General features: G+C 38.1%; 1 protein-coding gene across 4 annotated transcripts in view; it reads left to right on the top strand.

Moving 5' to 3' along the window:
* The window catches only part of rap1gapb (RAP1 GTPase activating protein b), an 85161-nt gene that overhangs the window by 64603 nt on the left and 3012 nt on the right, over positions 1 to 17546 (top strand). Inside the window, exons 8-23 of one of the 4 annotated variants that reach the window (XM_088005793.1) lie at positions 772 to 850; positions 935 to 988; positions 1081 to 1164; positions 1256 to 1356; positions 1697 to 1826; positions 7875 to 8030; positions 9025 to 9096; positions 9189 to 9275; positions 9463 to 9606; positions 11587 to 11718; positions 13945 to 14054; positions 15131 to 15247; positions 15350 to 15479; positions 15973 to 16061; positions 16455 to 16561; positions 17099 to 17146. In XM_088005793.1, coding sequence (XP_087861919.1) covers positions 772 to 850; positions 935 to 988; positions 1081 to 1164; positions 1256 to 1356; positions 1697 to 1826; positions 7875 to 8030; positions 9025 to 9096; positions 9189 to 9275; positions 9463 to 9606; positions 11587 to 11718; positions 13945 to 14054; positions 15131 to 15247; positions 15350 to 15479; positions 15973 to 16061; positions 16455 to 16561; positions 17099 to 17121 — 1615 coding nt within the window. In that variant the 3' untranslated portion in view covers positions 17122 to 17146. Of the gene's footprint in view, positions 1 to 771; positions 851 to 934; positions 989 to 1080; positions 1165 to 1255; positions 1357 to 1696; positions 1827 to 7874; positions 8031 to 9024; positions 9097 to 9188; positions 9276 to 9462; positions 9607 to 11586; positions 11719 to 13944; positions 14055 to 15130; positions 15248 to 15349; positions 15480 to 15967; positions 16062 to 16377; positions 16562 to 17098; positions 17147 to 17546 lie in introns of all 4 variants that reach the window. The other 3 variants (XM_088005792.1, XM_088005795.1, XM_088005794.1) reach the window with 3 other exon arrangements.

The following is a 17546-nucleotide window of genomic DNA, read 5'->3' as shown; positions in this document are numbered from 1 at the left end:
ATTGTACTGAAAATGCTCAATATAATCAGCCAATATGTCCACTGGCTGATTCAAGTAGCCTTGTTTAAATGATGAGAGCTGATAAAAAGGGTTTATCTTGAGCTTAAACGATGCTACAGGCTGACCGAGGGAAAGGTGTGAGCGGCATGCACACGAGCATGGTTGACAGTGCTACAACATCTCTGATTTGTTATTTCTGACCAAGAGCTGTGTATTTCTGTAGATGGCTGACGAGCCATCTGCAGAAATACAGATTATCTGTCTCGTATTCTACTGTCAGGACAGAGAGATTGTTTAAAAAAAAACATACAAAAGTTAGCTATCGCTCTTGTAATACTGTTTCTAAATTATTATACTTATTTTTGCAGTTTGAGTCAGGCTTAGCAGCGTTCATAATTATACTTGCTAAGCAAGAAAGTTGCTGTTCTTGAGATGGATTTAATGAGTCTCAACTATGTATTTTCAAGGTAATTAGCTCTCAAGGTGTTGCATGTTTACTTTTAAAAAGAAGAAAATATTGTTTGTTACTGCCTGCAGCATTTTGAATATTTTTTTTCACTAGTGTAAGAGTTATATTTTAATTTGTTACAACTACTAATAAAGAAACTAACTACATTCTACAAAGTGTTGATCTTAAAGCTTCTCACCTAATGTCTTGACGTTTGCATGTAATAATTTCTTGGTGGCTTTTTATGGGTGAACATTTCTTTTTTGTTGTTGGTTTAACTCCTTCCATTTCCCTAAACTCCTGCATTGCTATTTACCTTTCAGCACAAAATACAAAACCCATCATGATGTGATCCCCATTTCCTGCCTTACTGAGTTTCCCAATGTGGTTCAGATGGCAAAGGTAGGTAATCACAATCACACTGAATTAGTAATTAAGTTGTATTCAAAATGGATTAAGCTCGTTGTTGTTTCTATTATTTTGCAGCTTGTTTGTGAAGAGGTAAACGTGGATAGGTTTTACCCTGTCCTCTATCCAAAGGTAGCTATATTTTTTCCTCCTTTTCCATCTCATCCATCAACACTTAATCATCATGACGTGACATGAAGAGCTCCCCATTTTTTCATCCCCAGGCTTCAAGACTCATTGTCACCTTTGATGAGCATGTAATCAGCAACAACTTCAAGTTTGGAGTCATTTATCAAAAGTTTGGCCAGGTGGGTGCATTTCAGAGATACTTCAGCTAATCTTTGCTTTCAGACTCGCATGACAAACTCCTGGAAAATGTTTTCTGCCTGCTGTTTGCAGACATCAGAGGAGGAGTTGTTTGGGAACATGGAGGAAAGTCCAGCCTTCATTGAGTTTCTGGAGTTTTTGGGCACAAAGATTGAGCTTCATGACTTTAAAGGGTTTGACATTTTTCAGTTAATTTCTTTAAACACTTTAAACTTTTAGTAGAGTACTCTACCTAATGTCTGTAAAAGGGAGACTATCAGTCACTCAGTGGCTTATCATATATTTCTTTCAAGAACTAGAGAAAAAAAATCAAAAAGGATTGAGTTGCTGAGATTGTAAGCTAAGTAGGAAGATGGAGTTCCCTTCATTAATTGAGTGGTCATCATAGATCAAGAGCTCTGATAAAATTACATTCTACTGACAGCATCTTCTGTCCCCTCAAGATTTTTATCCTTTTACTCCAAATTTTCTTCTATTATGTTTAGTTCCCATACTTCTCTTTTGCTTCTCCAGTTTTCGAGGTGGACTTGATGTCACTCATGGGCAGACGGGGATGGAATCGGTTTACACAAATTTCCATAATAAGGAGATTATGTTTCATGTGTCCACCAAACTGCCTTATACGGAAGGAGACTCTCAGCAGGTACAGACAAATCCCAGTTATTTATGACTGTTGTAGTGTTGTCAAGTCTTTCTGGTTTTTATTTGTGACATTTTCCTGTTGATCTGGCCTGGGTTGCGAGCTTAGTTTCAACTAATGTAAATAAGACTGATCTTTTTTTTCCCCCTGTGTTTATTCTATGCTTTTCGTGATTAGAAAAAAAGAGTGAAAATATTGACAAGTATATCATTTTAGAAAGTTTATCTTTTTTAATTTATTGTGAGAAATTGAGGAAGAAAATTACATTAAAGTTTTTTCTGGAATAGTTTTGAAACCATTTTAGAGATTTCCAGATTTCTTTAACTTTTTGTTGAAGAAGTGTGAAACCCAGATCGAATCAGATACAAAACAAAATAAGTCCAATATAGTGAAAATAAAAATGAAATAAATAGACTTCATAAACACTTGATATCAATTGGCCTTAAGGGATCACATTTGGTGTGTGTTTTTGCAGATGTCTAAAAACACCATATTGCATAATTTCTCTATGTCAGGGCTATTCAATTAAACACATTCCTTTTTAAATTTTCCTCCAAACAGCATAAAAAAGAATGTCATCAAGAAAAAACTAATCATATATTATTTGTCACATTCTGTTTTCCAAGTGTGGTTCTATGTGGTAAAGTGTGCAAACCACTGAGACAAAGGAGGGAGTACCCGTTCCAAGCAGGCCATAACTGTCCTTTGTGACCTTTAACCTTTAGCATCCTAACCAAGACTAAAGATTTAGTTTAGCGTTTCTTTTATTCTGAGCATTTCGTCGATCTGACCTCAAGGGTTGTAGCAGCCAGCAACTGATGGGCATTTCTGTCGCATAACGCTGAGCTGCAGTCATTTTTAGACAGCCTAATAGCCTTTTTCAGATTGATAGCAACAATTTCATCTCTCATACCGTTGCTGGTGTCTTCCCTTTCAGGCATTTTGTAAACAGAAACTTAAGTACTCCTTATCAGCAAACTACACAGGCTTCTGCCTTACAGATGTGCTCACACTTACTGCTAATTACTTGACTGAGTGCCTTTGATTAGCAGCACCTGGCTGCCAATTACCCAGTTAAATTTCAAAGAATCAGTAAGGGTGTACTTTGCACACACCCACTAGAGAGAGGCTGCAATGGGGAAATTTCAGACCCTTAAAAGAAAAATGAAAATAAACTGTGCTGTTTTGTTTTTTTCTGGTGGTAGATGAGGGGGTTTTTGTGTTCAGTGTGTTTATCTTAGCACTTGGACAAGGCAAATTGGTGCTGCTGTTGACAGAACCACTAACCTTCCAGTTTGTGAACAACCCCCTCCTGGCAGTGACAAAAATAATTGCAGAGCCCCAGATCGTAGATGAATAAAAAGGGATTCAAGAAAGCAACTGGAAAAGAAACTGTGCCCTACTTTAGAAGGACTCCCTCAGCCGCTGTGGTCTGCGCACCCTCATCATCGCTAAAGTATGAAAACTCCAAACTGTGCCAAAATAGACGTATTCGTCCTGATTTGAATGTTTTCCAGTATTTCACCTCAGAGCTTGCACCAAATGTTTGAATATCATACTTGACTTATAATTTGGTCATGCTGTAGTTAGTATGAGTAGATAAAAAACAGTTATTAAGGCAGAAGGAAGTGGAAACACCCTAGTGCACCATAAAGTGTGTAGGTTCATAAAGTGTTTTCACTTTATGAACCACTTTCAGTAACTGGGTGGTTTTCCCCCTGTGCATTTTTCTTGAATTTCCTGGGGGTAAAAAGAAACAAAAACATTACCCCAGGAAAAGGCTCTTGTAATAAGGTAATATTTTTTCATTTACCAGGACCTTCAGGATGGAGTGACGTGGAGGAAAAGTTTTGTTTTATTAATCTGTTCCCACTATGATTCAGTTGTATGAGTAAATAGTCTCCGGAAAACTTTCTGTTCATTTTTCACTTTCAATTCCAGTCATCAGCATTGTTTGTAGCCGTCTTTGGCCAAAGCGAAAGTAAATCCTTCGTTCAACATGTTAATTTACAGTTTTAACCTATTTATGTTCTGAGGCACAAAGAAAAAGATCTGTTTATGTGAATCATAGATAGATCTTTAATGATGTACTGACAGCTGCTGCTGCTGTTTGGGTGTGCCTTAGTGTGATGCTCACACTTTATTCATTAAATGTTTAATCTTCCTCTGACTCTGAGATTTTTATAATACACCATCACAGCGTAGTCACGGTGAAATTATCATGGGAACAGTGGCTTTTAATCCTGACCAGAACTATTTCTTCTCTTATCTCAGAAGTGATAGAATGCATGAGTTTGCAAAATCCCTTTAAGATTTGCTACAGTTGCACCTTTTTTGCAGTTAATGACTACATAAAAAGCAACTCTAGTCCTTGAGTGAGACAGTCCTGCAACTTTTGAATGGATCCCTGCTCCAATGCACCTGGATCAAATACATGGTTAATGACCAGGCCTTCCAAAACCTGGTAATTCAGCCTTTTTATTTCTCCCTTATTTGTTGACGGTGATGCAGTTCTACATGAAAAAAATATTTTTCTAGCAACTTCACTTGAAATGATCATTGAAGATATTTCAGTATATACTTTCTAGTTTATCCCTTTCCTCTTCAAAAAACAAAAAACAAAAACAGATGGTTCCTCTGTGATGTCACAGGAGGGACATGAACATGGATTTGATTTGTTTTTGGAAGGGTACATTTTATCTTGATTAAATAAGTTAGAATCAAAATTGCCAGAAAAAAAAAGAACGATCTTAACATGTTGTCCTATAGTTGAGAAACTACACTTAAAATGAGCTTCATTTTTTTTTTTTTTTACAGAAAAGCTGTGCTCATAGCTACAATGTCTCAGACACTTTTCTCTGGATATGGAAGTTGTAGGCCATGAAATGTCAACAGCTCTTATTCAGCTTTAGAAAATAAACAGTTTGCTCTGTTAAACATCATTTATTTTAATGACTGAGAAGGTTGCAGCTAACAGGTGCAGCTAAGTCTTGCCATCTGTTAAGTTTCCCTAATTAACACAATGTATCTCATTCTGTATTGCAACTAAATATTATACTCGTACATTAAAAAAAAATAGCAGAGACCCTAATCTTCCCGAGTTTTGCCTGAAAATATGAAGAAAATTACAAAAATCTTATAGGTGATAAAGTTAAAATGCAATGGAAATGTTTTTAGTTTTTCCTGTTTCTGTTGTTGAGAAATAACACTGCAGTTCTTCCTTCCTTCCTGCATTGAAATTCTTACTCTGTTGGTTTCTGCCTGCAGACTCTCACCTCTCTGCTATTGTTTTTGTAATGTGCTGCATTTGTTCTCAGAAGCTCTTTAGTGCCATGAGTTGTTTGAACTTTGTTGCCAAAGTAACCCTGTACAGTTGGTTCATAAAGCCAAGACATGGAGACAAACAGAGGACATAAACACCGCCCACATGGGATGATTCATCAGGGAACAGGAAAAAGGAGGCAGGGAGCACACTTAAAACCAAAGCCTTTATTCTGGAAGGCAAGTAGGCTGAATTTATCCAAAGTGATGATCTGGCCTGGCAGTAAATCTGCATGGAGAGAATAAGCTGAACAATTTTAAGCTGTCTGAGTTCGGAAAGTGTGTGTGAGAGGAACTACTAAAAATGTCAACTATAAAGGGATGAAGCAGCAGCAACCTGGCTGCCTGAATTTACATATAATGTGTTCTCTAATATTCAGCCTTTAATATTGTCTTAGAAATTTATCACCAGTATCTATCAATAAATAATTAAAAAGTCTGAAACGGTTATGACTCCTACTGCCACAGAGCTAGGTTCTATTAAAGTTTTTATGCAGTTTTCACCATACCTTTGAAAATAATATCCTTAATATTACTTAATAATCTTAATATTTTCTGAACGCTGATCAATAAAATTTATTTGAAATCTTTTAAAGCTTTATATAGTACACAGCTTTGTGCCATTTTTGAAAATGCCTGAGAAGAATTCAGCCTCTTTCACTTTGAATTCATTATGATTTTTACCAAATATTTAGTCTGAACATTTTATTTAGTTCTGTGACGCTCTTAGTGAGAATCCATTTCTGGCTTATGCATGCCTGCTATGGCTCCGGCTCATCGTGGAAACCTCCCAGGTTTAGAGCCAGATGGTTGATTGTTCACAGCATGACAAACAGGCTGGCTGTAACTCGAAGAGGCTATAAAGCAAGTGAACTGTTTCTGGAAAAGCAAATGCCATCATCATCTCTTAATTACAGAGTAAATATTGGCTCTGTTGGGCTGGATATACAACTGGTCTTCTTGTGAGACATTTCTCAAGGGCACATTGACATTGCAGACACTGTTTTTAATCTAAATTTACAAGCCACTTTATTCGGTACACCTCGCTAGTACCGTGTTGGACTCCATTTTAAAACTATTAATTCCTTGTGGTATTGATTCAGCAAGGAGTCAGAAACATTCTTCAGAGATTTTGTTGTAACAAATTGCCTTGACAACCTGATGCAGTTGTAAAAGGTTTGTCAGAAGCTCATCCGTGTTATGAATGTCCCGTTTTAACCATGCCCAGATTAAGATCTGGTGACTGAGGAGGCCATTTGAGTCGAGATGTTTGGGTAAGGCAGGCTACAGATTTTCAACAATGCTCTTTTCAACTGGTACTAATGGGTCCAAAGCAGGCCAAGTAAATATTCTCCCCACCATTTCACCACTAGCATCTTAATCTGCTGGCACGATGAATGCATGAGCCATAAGAGAGAGAACTGTGCATGAAATTCCCAGCAGATCTGCAGTTTCTGAAACACCCAGAACGGCGGGTCTTGCACCGACCAGCATGCAATGTTCAAAACCATTTAAATCTGTGTCTCTAACTCATGCTCATGCACCGTTTGATCTTCTGCAAGTCATCATCAACACATCTAGGTGCAACGAGTTGCTGCAGTCTGACAGGTTCTCTCATTTTCAGCGTAAGGAATTGGAGAGGTGTGTCTAATAAAGTGGCAGGTGAGGGAATGTGATGCAGCTTCATTTAACAGTTGTATTTTATTGTTAAATAACCCTATAAATGATGGAAGGCTACAGTCTCCTGTGGAGTGTCGGAGCATGAAGGGTCAAAGAATGTTCTTAGAATATTTTGAATTCCCCTCTTTCTGTATCTGTTAGCAGAATCTGCTGTCACTTCTTTCTGACATACATGCATCTGATTGATTTGGATAGCAATATTCTTGATAAGAATTCCATTATGGTACATATATACATTCTGATCTGCACTCATAACCTGTATTCTGCTATCTGATGAAAAAGAAATGTCTGGAACAAGTACTAATGTGACACTGCAAAGTGAAATCTACATAAATTTTAGATAGGAGGAGATGAAGTCGTCTCCTTAGATATTTATGTATGTAACTAAATTAGAATACCTTGCAAAAGCCAGTAAGGTGACGGCATGCATTCATATTTCAGCACAAAAAGAATCTGTCCCTATTGTTTAGCAGTGGCAGATTTTTTTTTTTTTTTAAAGTAGATTGCCTGCATGAAAGATTTAGACTTCAGGACGGGTGCTGTGTCCTCCAAGTGCACAAGTGTCCTTTTGGCAACTCAAAGCTTTTTGGCAACAAGGGAAACGCTTTACTACAGTCATTTGTGTGGCCACCACCCACTCTTTGTTTGACAATACCTTCTCTGTTATTCCAAATGACATATTTCTGTGACACATTAGCCTAGCAAACATATTTAAGGATCAAAAATGGGAAATGTAGCTGTAGTAACTACATCATGTATATATTTTCCAGTACTGTTCATACTTCATCCTTTTAGTAATATATGTCACCCAAACATGAGATGGGAGAGTTACAATACGTTTGGCTGTAAAACTGAACTGACCTCTTAGAGAGGATTTTATGTAGCAAGGATTACTCTATTCTTTTGGGACCCAAATAAATTCCTCTTCAGACAATCTTTGAGTGCAGGTTTTGGGAAGGATTCTCTAACACAGCTGTGTTTTTAGTGCTAGGCTTGGATATCATATATTTTTAAGTTGGTAACTTTCTGTATTTGTGGCTCCCCCTTCAGCTGCAGAGGAAGAGGCACATAGGCAACGACATTGTGGCCATCGTGTTCCAGGAGGAAAACACTCCCTTTGTACCGGACATGATCCAGTCCAACTTCTTGCATGCGTATGTTGTGGTGCAGGTGGAGAACGCATGCTCAGACAATGTTACATACAAGGTTTGTTTCACAGAATGACAGTTTTCTATTATAAAATGTTCATGTTTATCTGATAAACATGTTTCAGATCCATTTGAAGTTTGCTTAGAGGGCTGAAGCCTAATTACTTAAATTACCATAATGTTTTGACGTAATTATTTAGAGTCAAGGGAGAAATGGTTATTTTTTTTTCTTTATGAAATAGAACTTAAATAAAACCCTCTCAATAACCTATTAAACCATCTGTTTGTGCTGTTATGAAAAGAGACGCAACATGCATTTGCTTGACTTTGAATATGCTGTGCAACCTGATAACACACTGCCCTTATGTTTCTTTTTTTTCTTTTTTGTTGCACCTACATATACTAGATCAGCAAAGACTTCTCGGATCACATAATGATACTCACAGTAATTGCTGTATACATATCAGTTTCCAAATGACACCCTTAACCTTTTGTCTCTGGTCAATAAATGTGATTTCCTAAATGATTCTTAGTAAAACTGAGAAGCGGTTTTAGCATGTGTGCATATTTTTCTCCATTTGTGGATAATGTCTCTCACTGTGGTTCACTGGAGTATTAAAACATTAGAAATTATTTTGTAACACTTACCAAACTCATACATGTTAATAACATTCTGTTTTGTTCTTGAATTTCTTTAGATGTGTTTTCTTTCCTTTTTTTTTTCTTCTAGCCTACTTCATGTTGTCAGACAGGTCAGGCTCATTTTAGGGTTTTTCTTATTTTAATGGTTGGGCAGTAATCAGGCCTAAACCAAAGATAATTTGATTAATCACAGTTCATTCATGATTTAACAAGATCATGGGCAGCAATTACTTTTTCACATAAACCCAGGTTTGTTTGGATTTTTTTTTCACCTCTTAAAAAACATCTTGATTAATAAATGACATCACCATTCAGAAACACTTTTGACCAGTGTGTCTAAAATGCAAAAACAAAAAAAAAATCTTTCTCACTTTTATGTTTTTTTGTTTTTTGTTTTTTTTTTTGCTCAGGTGTCAGTCACAGCTAGAGATGATGTACCTTTCTTTGGACCTGCTCTACCTGACCCCGCCATCTTCAGAAAGGTCAGCAACCAAACAAACACATCTGTTTCCCAGGGAGACGCCATATACCTTCCTTTATTCTTCTCCAAATCTTGTGTATTTTTCATCCTCAGGGCCCTGAATTCCATGAGTTCCTCTTCACGAAGCTTATCAATGCGGAGTACGCCTGCTACAAGGCCGAGAAGTTTGCAAAGCTGGAGGTGAGAAGCATATTTAAGAAAACATTGTCATTTTTTCCCCCCATTTATTATAATGTGTTTATTCATGTTGCTACAATCTAGCATCCGACTGCTTGCATCTATCTGCAACCTACTGACTTCATCGACCTCAAAAGTGAATTTTTAGATGTACTGTCACTGAAAATATAGTGGATTTGTTTGTTGACAGGAGCGAACACGTTCGGCCCTGCTGGAAACATTGTACGAGGAGCTGCACATTAACAGCCAGTCCATGATGGGTCTGGGTGGCGACGAAGATAAGCTGGAGAACGGAGGTGGAGGCGGAGGGGGCGGCTTCTTTGAGTCCTTTAAGGTACCGCGTTATTTTTTATTTTTTATTGATTAAGTGCACTGGTTATCTGCAACTGCACATGCATGGGCAAGAGTGGTGATGAGTGGAAAAACTTTTCGGATGTTTTTCTTTTTCTTTTCGTCCTCTCCTTTCTCTTGGCTGGGATTCTGGGTATTCACACATGAGGAAACAAAGCATAGAAAATGTGCAGTATCTCAAAGGACCAGTCCTTTGGCATTTGCTGTCCTCACTTGGCTGTGACTGCTGAACTCAGTGGGTTTTCACATGGCTCTGTGGCTTTGGAGGCTGCGGAGTGTCCTCTTGTGTATGAAAGGCACTTTGCTCTGACTGAGAGTTCTCCATCACTGACCGTGGTGAAGCGACACCCAGCTACTGAGGCATGGCAGCAGGAATTGTGATAGCTGATGAGCAATTTAATGACCCTTCATTACACAGCTTATGATGCAATTTGCACATCTCCCCATGGGCAGCGTTCCATTAATGTTTTTCTACAGCTAAACTTTTTTCTTCAACTTCAGTCTCAGATGATCTCAGTATGTCTGTCAACCAGTTTTTCTTCAACCTTTATTATAGACTACCTTAAATGTGCTCTTGCCCTTCTACTGCCAAGCTGCCAAATACTAACTTGCTGTCTCTTTGTCTTTGCCACCTTTGCAAGTTACATCTGTAAAGATTTTCCACTCTTCTTCGTCTCTGTTGTAGTACAGCTGGGTAGATTGCATTGTCCTGCTGTCTCTTAATTTTTGCAGTCCTTGTCTTAGTCGTCTTCATGTTTCAGACTCATCTACGTTCAGCTGATAATAGATCATTTTAATGAAGATGTATCTTCATCTTAAGCAACATTTTCTTAAGCAGCATACCCTTAGTTTACTTTCTTCCTGTTGTCCATTGATCTACACTACCAATAAAAGTTAAGAAACAGTCCTGCATACACAACACACCTGTCACACACATATTACTCACACATCCTATAAAACACTTGTTATTAAAACTACATTTCATTAATCACCTCAAAACATTTATATTTAATCACATCTAGCAACAGATCTAATAAACTGTGTTTTATTAATAATAGAACAAACTGACATGAATAAAATATAATTAATTAATTAGCCAAAAACTAATATAAAAAGATTGCAGTGGAAAAATTTAAACCATTTATGTGAGGTGTTCTAATGGAATTAGGTCTGTTTTTGATCAATAATCCTGCACCAACCCAGTGATGGTCCAGTTTCAGTTTTCTGCCAGAAGTCACCAGGTTTTTATTGAAATGTTCTCCTTACCTTTGAGAAAGAGGAGAAATTCCCCCACATCATGATACGTCTGCCCCCAGATCATTCCAGTTTAAATCCCAGTAGTGTTTAGCAAGCCCCAAACAATTGGTTTGCAACTCTGGTTCCAGGAAACCACTGGTGGTTGCAGCTTCAGATTTATTTATTTATTTATTTATTTATTTATTGCTTTGCTTTGCTTTGTTTTATAATATCACAATGATTTAAGATTTTGGGCAAGTTCAGGCAAGTTTGCTTTGCCTGAACTGATTTATGACTTCATAAGTCAGTTCAGTTCAGTTCATAAGTCCAGCTATAGTTGGACTTATGACTTACGAACATCAGCTGATTCTTCTGCTCTAGTTGAATGGCATGTTCTCTTGTCCTCCCCATTTTGATGACTAAGAGAAACTGATCTCTCTGTCATGCCATATGTACACCCCAGAGAAACAGGAAGTTATACATTTAAAACTCCAAGACAATCTGACCATCTTGCATTCGAAGATGCTTAATTTTTCCAGAATGAGTTTATCCTACATTGAAAAAAAAATAAAAATAATCTGTTAAGGCTTTTACACATATGTAGAAGGGATACCAATACGGTATAAATTCCCTTTATAGACTTGGGAATATTAGTCAGTGTTCTGGGTTTCCACGCGATATGAAGGTGGATCCACTGACTATGGATATCTCCTCGTTCTCTCTGCAGCGGGTCATCCGCAGCAGAAGCCAGTCAATGGACGCCATGGGTCTCAGTAACAAGAAGTCACACACAGTCTCCACTAGTCACAGTGGCAGCTTTACCCATAATCCCGCAGAGAGCCCCAAAACTCCAGGGATTGTAAGTAGCTCATTTTGGTTGACATGCCGCTCATCTGAACACACACACCTCACATTCAGGACATGGTGTTTTCGCAGCACAGTGGGTAAACACGTGTTCAGAAGGGTCCCAACTCAAAAGCAGCGTGACAAAGTACTTCTACTGGCACCTCATCTGTATGTTCTTAACACCAAAGCACTTACTTTTATTTCTGACATTTTATAATCACTCTTGGTTTGTACTCATCTTTCACTAATTGACTCTTTCCATTTATGACTCATGGTGTTTGTGTTAATCCTGTTTTTCTGTTTAGGGGAGAGGGGAAAAAAACCATAAAACAAGATTTTATGCATTTTATTCATTGTCCTCTTTTCGAAGAAGTGTTGTTGCAGCATAAATTGGCAGGCTTTTAGCTAGGGAAAAACGGTGCCTATTTTGGAATAAAGGAAGTGATTGTTTTTGAGTCCCTCTTCCAGGGTTTGAAGTGAACTTAGACTAGCAGCTGTATGACTACCCAGACTCCCTCCCTCGTTGCTATGCTTTCATAATGAGTGTCTCCTCATTGCAAACACTTGATGCAACTTTGTGGATGTGTGGCTAGAGAATATGCATGGCACTTATCATAAACCTCAAGAGCACCTTGCCCTGTTTGTGTCTCCTTTTAATGTTGTATGTTTCAACTTTTGGGGAATTTCTTTAGCCCCATTTATGAAAAGCTTTTTGATGTTATAGTACCTGTTTGGAACGTCAGCCCCAGTTGTCCCCTTCTCCTCCTCTTAATGCATCAGTAAACAAACTTGTATCCTTTAGGGCAGTACCTGCCAGCATGCCTGCTGTGCTGATCCTCCTATGTTTGACCTCAAACTTCCTTAACCCTGTGAAGCTTTTCACTATTTCCTTTTCCTCGTGTTTGCTTTTTAAGTTATGCTGCAAGCTCCCTTTAAAGCTGTTTTGCTCCCTGCTGTTAAAAGTCTTTGTGCTCTGCGCATGAGATCTTATGATGTGTTCTTTCTTTTTCTTTCTCTCTCTTGCTTCTTCCATCTTTTATCTCCCCCTTTCTCTCCCTCTCTGCTTCCCTTTGCCCCGTCTTGTGTGGCTCAGTCATTGCTTGTCGCGGGGAAAAGTCCCAGTAAATATGGACGCCGAGGCAGTGCCATAGGGATAGGAACAATAGAAGAGGTTCATGCATTTTCTCTCTTACTGTTTATCATATTTGTTTGCATTTCTAATGTGTTCTCTTCATGGAACAATTAGTAACATTCTTGTGTTGCTTAGATTAGAATGTGTTTTAGTTTATGTTGCTGTGGGAGGTGCTGTTAATATTACATGTAGTGATTTGCAACCACATGTTTCAATGTCATTTAAGTCATTCATTCATGTAGTAAAAACTGCTGTGTTTTATTATTTGACTGACATGAGAGAGGGTAGTTTTGTTTTTGCTGTTTGATGCTTTATCTCAGAGCTTGAAGCCTGAATGTCCTTAAATTTCCTTATTCGTAACTTTTTGTCTGAACTCAGATAAAACAAATATACAATTTTGTTCCTGCTTTTAGGGTGTTTTGCTTGGATATTATACTGTAATACTTACAAAATTGATATCATATCACTATACATAAGAAAGTGTTCTTATGTACTTGTGTTTCAACAAATTAGAAAGTACTACTACTTCTAAAACTCTTACAACTTCTACAATTCAACTTCAACACAAAAACCTGGACGAAAAAGAAAACAAAATATTACAAAGATGCAGTAATCTGGTTGCAAAGGTGTGCACATCTTTAGATTAATACTTATTTGAAACACTTTTTGATTTGATGTAAGCATTTAGTCTTTTGAGCTAACGACGCTCACTTATTTTTGTGAATCTGATGAAGCTGAAGTTACGTTAGTTGTTCCATTAGGATTTCTTGACATTTGCACACTTAATCAAAAGTCATAGTCTACAGAGACATTACTAATTTTAACAGGAGTGTGTACGTTTATGTGCATGTAGTACATGAAATACACAGTTGTCTGAATCCTGGTGTGTGTTTTTTTTAAACAATACTCTAGGAACATTTATCACCATCAGATCATAAATTGTCAGCAGAATATTTATACATGTAGATGAATTTTATTTGCTTCAATTGCACTACAGTGCAGCATTGCAATATGCGCTACAGCACACACAGTATGATGAATGCTTTGCACCAATGACTTCCCCCAAAATGTGTCTCTTACTATTTTGTTTCTCTTGCACCCTGTTAGTCATTGATCATTCCTGGGAAAAGCCCAACCAGAAAAAAGTCTGGACCTTTTAGCTCGCGCCGCAGCAGTGCCATTGGCATCGAGAACATCCAGGAGGTCCAAGAGAGGAGGTGAGAGTACAGCAGGGAGTGGGTAGTGAGGACAGAACGTTGTTGCAACAGATGGAAGGAAGGACAGCTAATTAATTCATTTCTCAGACTCAAAGTCTTGCTGGACACTCAATGGCTTTTCATACCTTACAAAAGGACTGATAGGCCCACACATTTTTCACATTTTCTTACATTAGAGTCACAGTGTTAGTGCAGAAGTTTGAAGTGAAAGATGGTAACACATGGTTTTCACAATTCTTACAAATAAAGATCTGAAAAGTGTGGTGTGCATTTGTATTCAGTTTCCCTGAGTCAATACTTTTGTCTTTTGGTTGTAAAATACTTTCTTTTTTTTTTTTGACATAATCCTCTATAAAAAAAATTATTTTCCATGGAAGATTATTTTAACACCTTCATTTTTAGTAAAACTGTTGGAATATTGTTTTATAACTTTATCTCACTCTCAACTTCTCCACAACTGTGTCTCTGTCTTCTGAGATCATTGATCTTCCTGATGCTTTTTTTCTCATTAATGTTCTCTAACAAACTTCTGAGGCCTTCAGAAAACTGTTGCATTTGGACTGAGACTAAATTACACTCACCTGGACAGTGTACTTATTAGGTGACCTCTGATGGCCGTTGTTGGCACTGAATTTTATTTCGAGGTGGGAAAGTAACCAGACCTGAATACAAATTCACACCACACTTTTTCAAATCTTGGCTTTTAGGCATTTCGAAAACAATTTTCCTTCCACTTCACTTTGTGTTAGTATATCCCCTAAAATCCCAATAAATACATTGATGTTTGTAGTTGCAGCTCAACAAAATGCGAAAAGGTTCAGGAGGCAAATTTCCTTTGCAAAGCATTTGTTGCTATTCTACTAGCAAATTTGAACAAGGCTACATGTTGTGATCAAATAAAGTTCAATGTAGCAGTTCATTTGTGGATTTTTATGAGCAATTTTTCAGTTGTACTAAGAGGCGCACTTTATTGGTCATAAAACCCATATTTTTACAATACTCCATTCTTCATATCAGTGGAGAACTTAAGCCAATTTGCTTGTTTTCATCGCCTGATTTCCCCCTCTTTGCGTCAGCCGAGAGGTCTCTCCCAACACGCAGAAAACTCCAGACTGCAGCCACTTGTCACAAGAAAACAAATCAGGCAACTCCTCCGCCCACAGTTCTCCGGAGTTTGCAGCCACAAAGAACAGGTGACCATCTCCTTTCGTGCTAAAGTTACACACACGGGAAGGCTTGTGAAATATGTGAAAAGAGACAGGTGTTAATAAGATCAAAGTAACCCAGGTGTGTAGTCTGGCGATGTGTTGCAGAGCGCCTTCCATCCCCGAGGCTCAGGACTTGTCTCGCTCCTCCTCCAACGCCAGCAGCTTCGCCAGCGTTGTGGAGGAGCACGAGGCCGAGGAGGAATATGAAACTGGACTGGTGGGTACAAGACGCAGGCACACTGATAAACACATTATGAAAGTGCATACATTATTAAAGTCACTCTGGGAAAACAAAGACGCTTGAATCTCTCCCCTGATTATACTGCCTCCATTAACTTTTGTTTAATATTTACTGTGGGGGGGAAATAGCAGAGTTTTAAGTCGGCAGCTGTTACCTGCACAGTAAAAACAAAGAGCATGAAAAGGCTCAATGGATTTCATCACATCCCAATAATGACGGGCCTGAAAATGGACTGCACAGTCGTACATATTAATGTGTTTATGCAGGTCATCTATTTTCAACCATGTGCATTTAAGAAAGGATTTAAAGCAAATGTACACGTGGCGTATTAACTCCCATTTAAGAGAGGTAGCTTCAACCAAACTGTAGAATATGAATGGTTGAAGCTACCTCTTAAATGTATTTTTATATAAAAAAAAAAAAAAAAAGGAAGTATAAAAATCTAATTGTACATCTTTTCACAGGACAGTGTGTCTTGTGTTACTCCAGTAAAAAAAGACTCGTTTGTTTATGGGTCTGCCGTGGAGGACAGTTCCTGCAGCCAGGGAAGTTTTTCAGGTGAGTTTGCGAGATGTTGGCTCATACTACCAGGCCAGAGATAGTCTGGAGGTGTAAGAAGCAGACAGACTGTGTCATGAAATCATGAGAAAATCTATATAGGGGAAAAGAAAGAAGAACGCTCTCCGTTTCCTGGGCAAATCACGTCAAAGCGCACTTGAGCACAGACGCTCCCTTCATCTGATGTAACTTAGAGAGCTACTTAAATGACTAAGGTGTAGCAGCACAAAGCTAGCTGGGATTCCACTCCGCATGTCTTAATGGCTAACTGTCCTATCAATCCTTTGCATTTTCTCAAATCTCTTTTTGTTTCCAGCTTGAACAGCTGGCAGCATTGTACGGTTGAGTTTATTACTCATGACAGCCACACATCTGTCCCCTTCCTCCAAGCAGCTTCCCGTCTTCAGCAGCAAGCGGACGGGGTGAAGACGTCGGAGCCAAAAGGGACAGACAACCAGCCCAAGACGGAGCGCCCCCAGCAGGAGCAGAAGCTGTCGTCGGTGAGAGAAATTACTGAACATCAGTCACTAAATGACATTGTAATGGCTTCACACATCGGCAAGATGAATGCGCGCAGTCATGTATTGTTTAAGTCATCATTTCCATTAGATATACCCTAGATTCCCAGCTTAAGCTTCAGAAAGTCTTTGGGAGGATCACATACAGATGAAATACAAACGTTAAGCTCATATGCTGTTCATTAAGCTCATCTTCTCACCTTCATATTACTGCATTACAGCCAGTATTTGTCTTTGGCAACTATTTTGTTAGGTCCAATGTGTTACAGCTTAAATAGATTATGCTTCCATGTATCAAATCTCATCCAGATGATACATATCCCCCACCAGTAGGAGGTGCTACTGTTATTGTTGTTAGAAGGAACAATAACAGTTAGCAAGTGGAAGTTAGCATGGATGTCTCTGCAGAATATTGTTGGTTTCCTTTTAAATCAACCAGGTTACGTAGTTTTTAAAATATCTACATTCTAACGTGAGATCCATGAAGCTTCACAGGTCACATTTTGTGTTGATTTGCAGAACTGTTAGCTGCTGTCTTCTGATCACCATGTTGGCATCCATTTCAAGGTTGGACACATTGCTTACATAAATATTTATTGCTTGTCTTACTGTACTGAGCAATAACCGTCTTTACAGTTTATTTCAGTCAGACTTTGTTAAAAAAAAATCTATTTACTTCTTGTCTGCCAAGTTTTCCTTTAATTACACTTTGGGAATCACCTGCCAGGTTCTAGAATGCTATATTTTATGTTAAACCTTTGGAAGTTCTAGATTTCTGTTTATATTTTTGATGGATTTATTAAAAATATGGGAACAAACAGTATGATTGTGACAGTCGGGTTTCATTTAATACCGTTTCTTTCTAATTTATCTCATTTGTAGATGGAATGCTGTTCCATCCTTTCAGCTTAGCTCCCTTCATAAGGCTAATTTATTCATTGATTAGATTTAAGTGGCTTAACAAACA

The sequence above is a fragment of the Poecilia mexicana genome, unplaced genomic scaffold, assembly GCF_051168715.1.
Source record: "Poecilia mexicana isolate PSO_F unplaced genomic scaffold, ASM5116871v1 scaffold_5, whole genome shotgun sequence".
Classification (NCBI taxonomy): Eukaryota; Metazoa; Chordata; class Actinopteri; order Cyprinodontiformes; family Poeciliidae; genus Poecilia; species Poecilia mexicana.
This window is presented reverse-complemented; position numbering and strand designations above follow the sequence as displayed.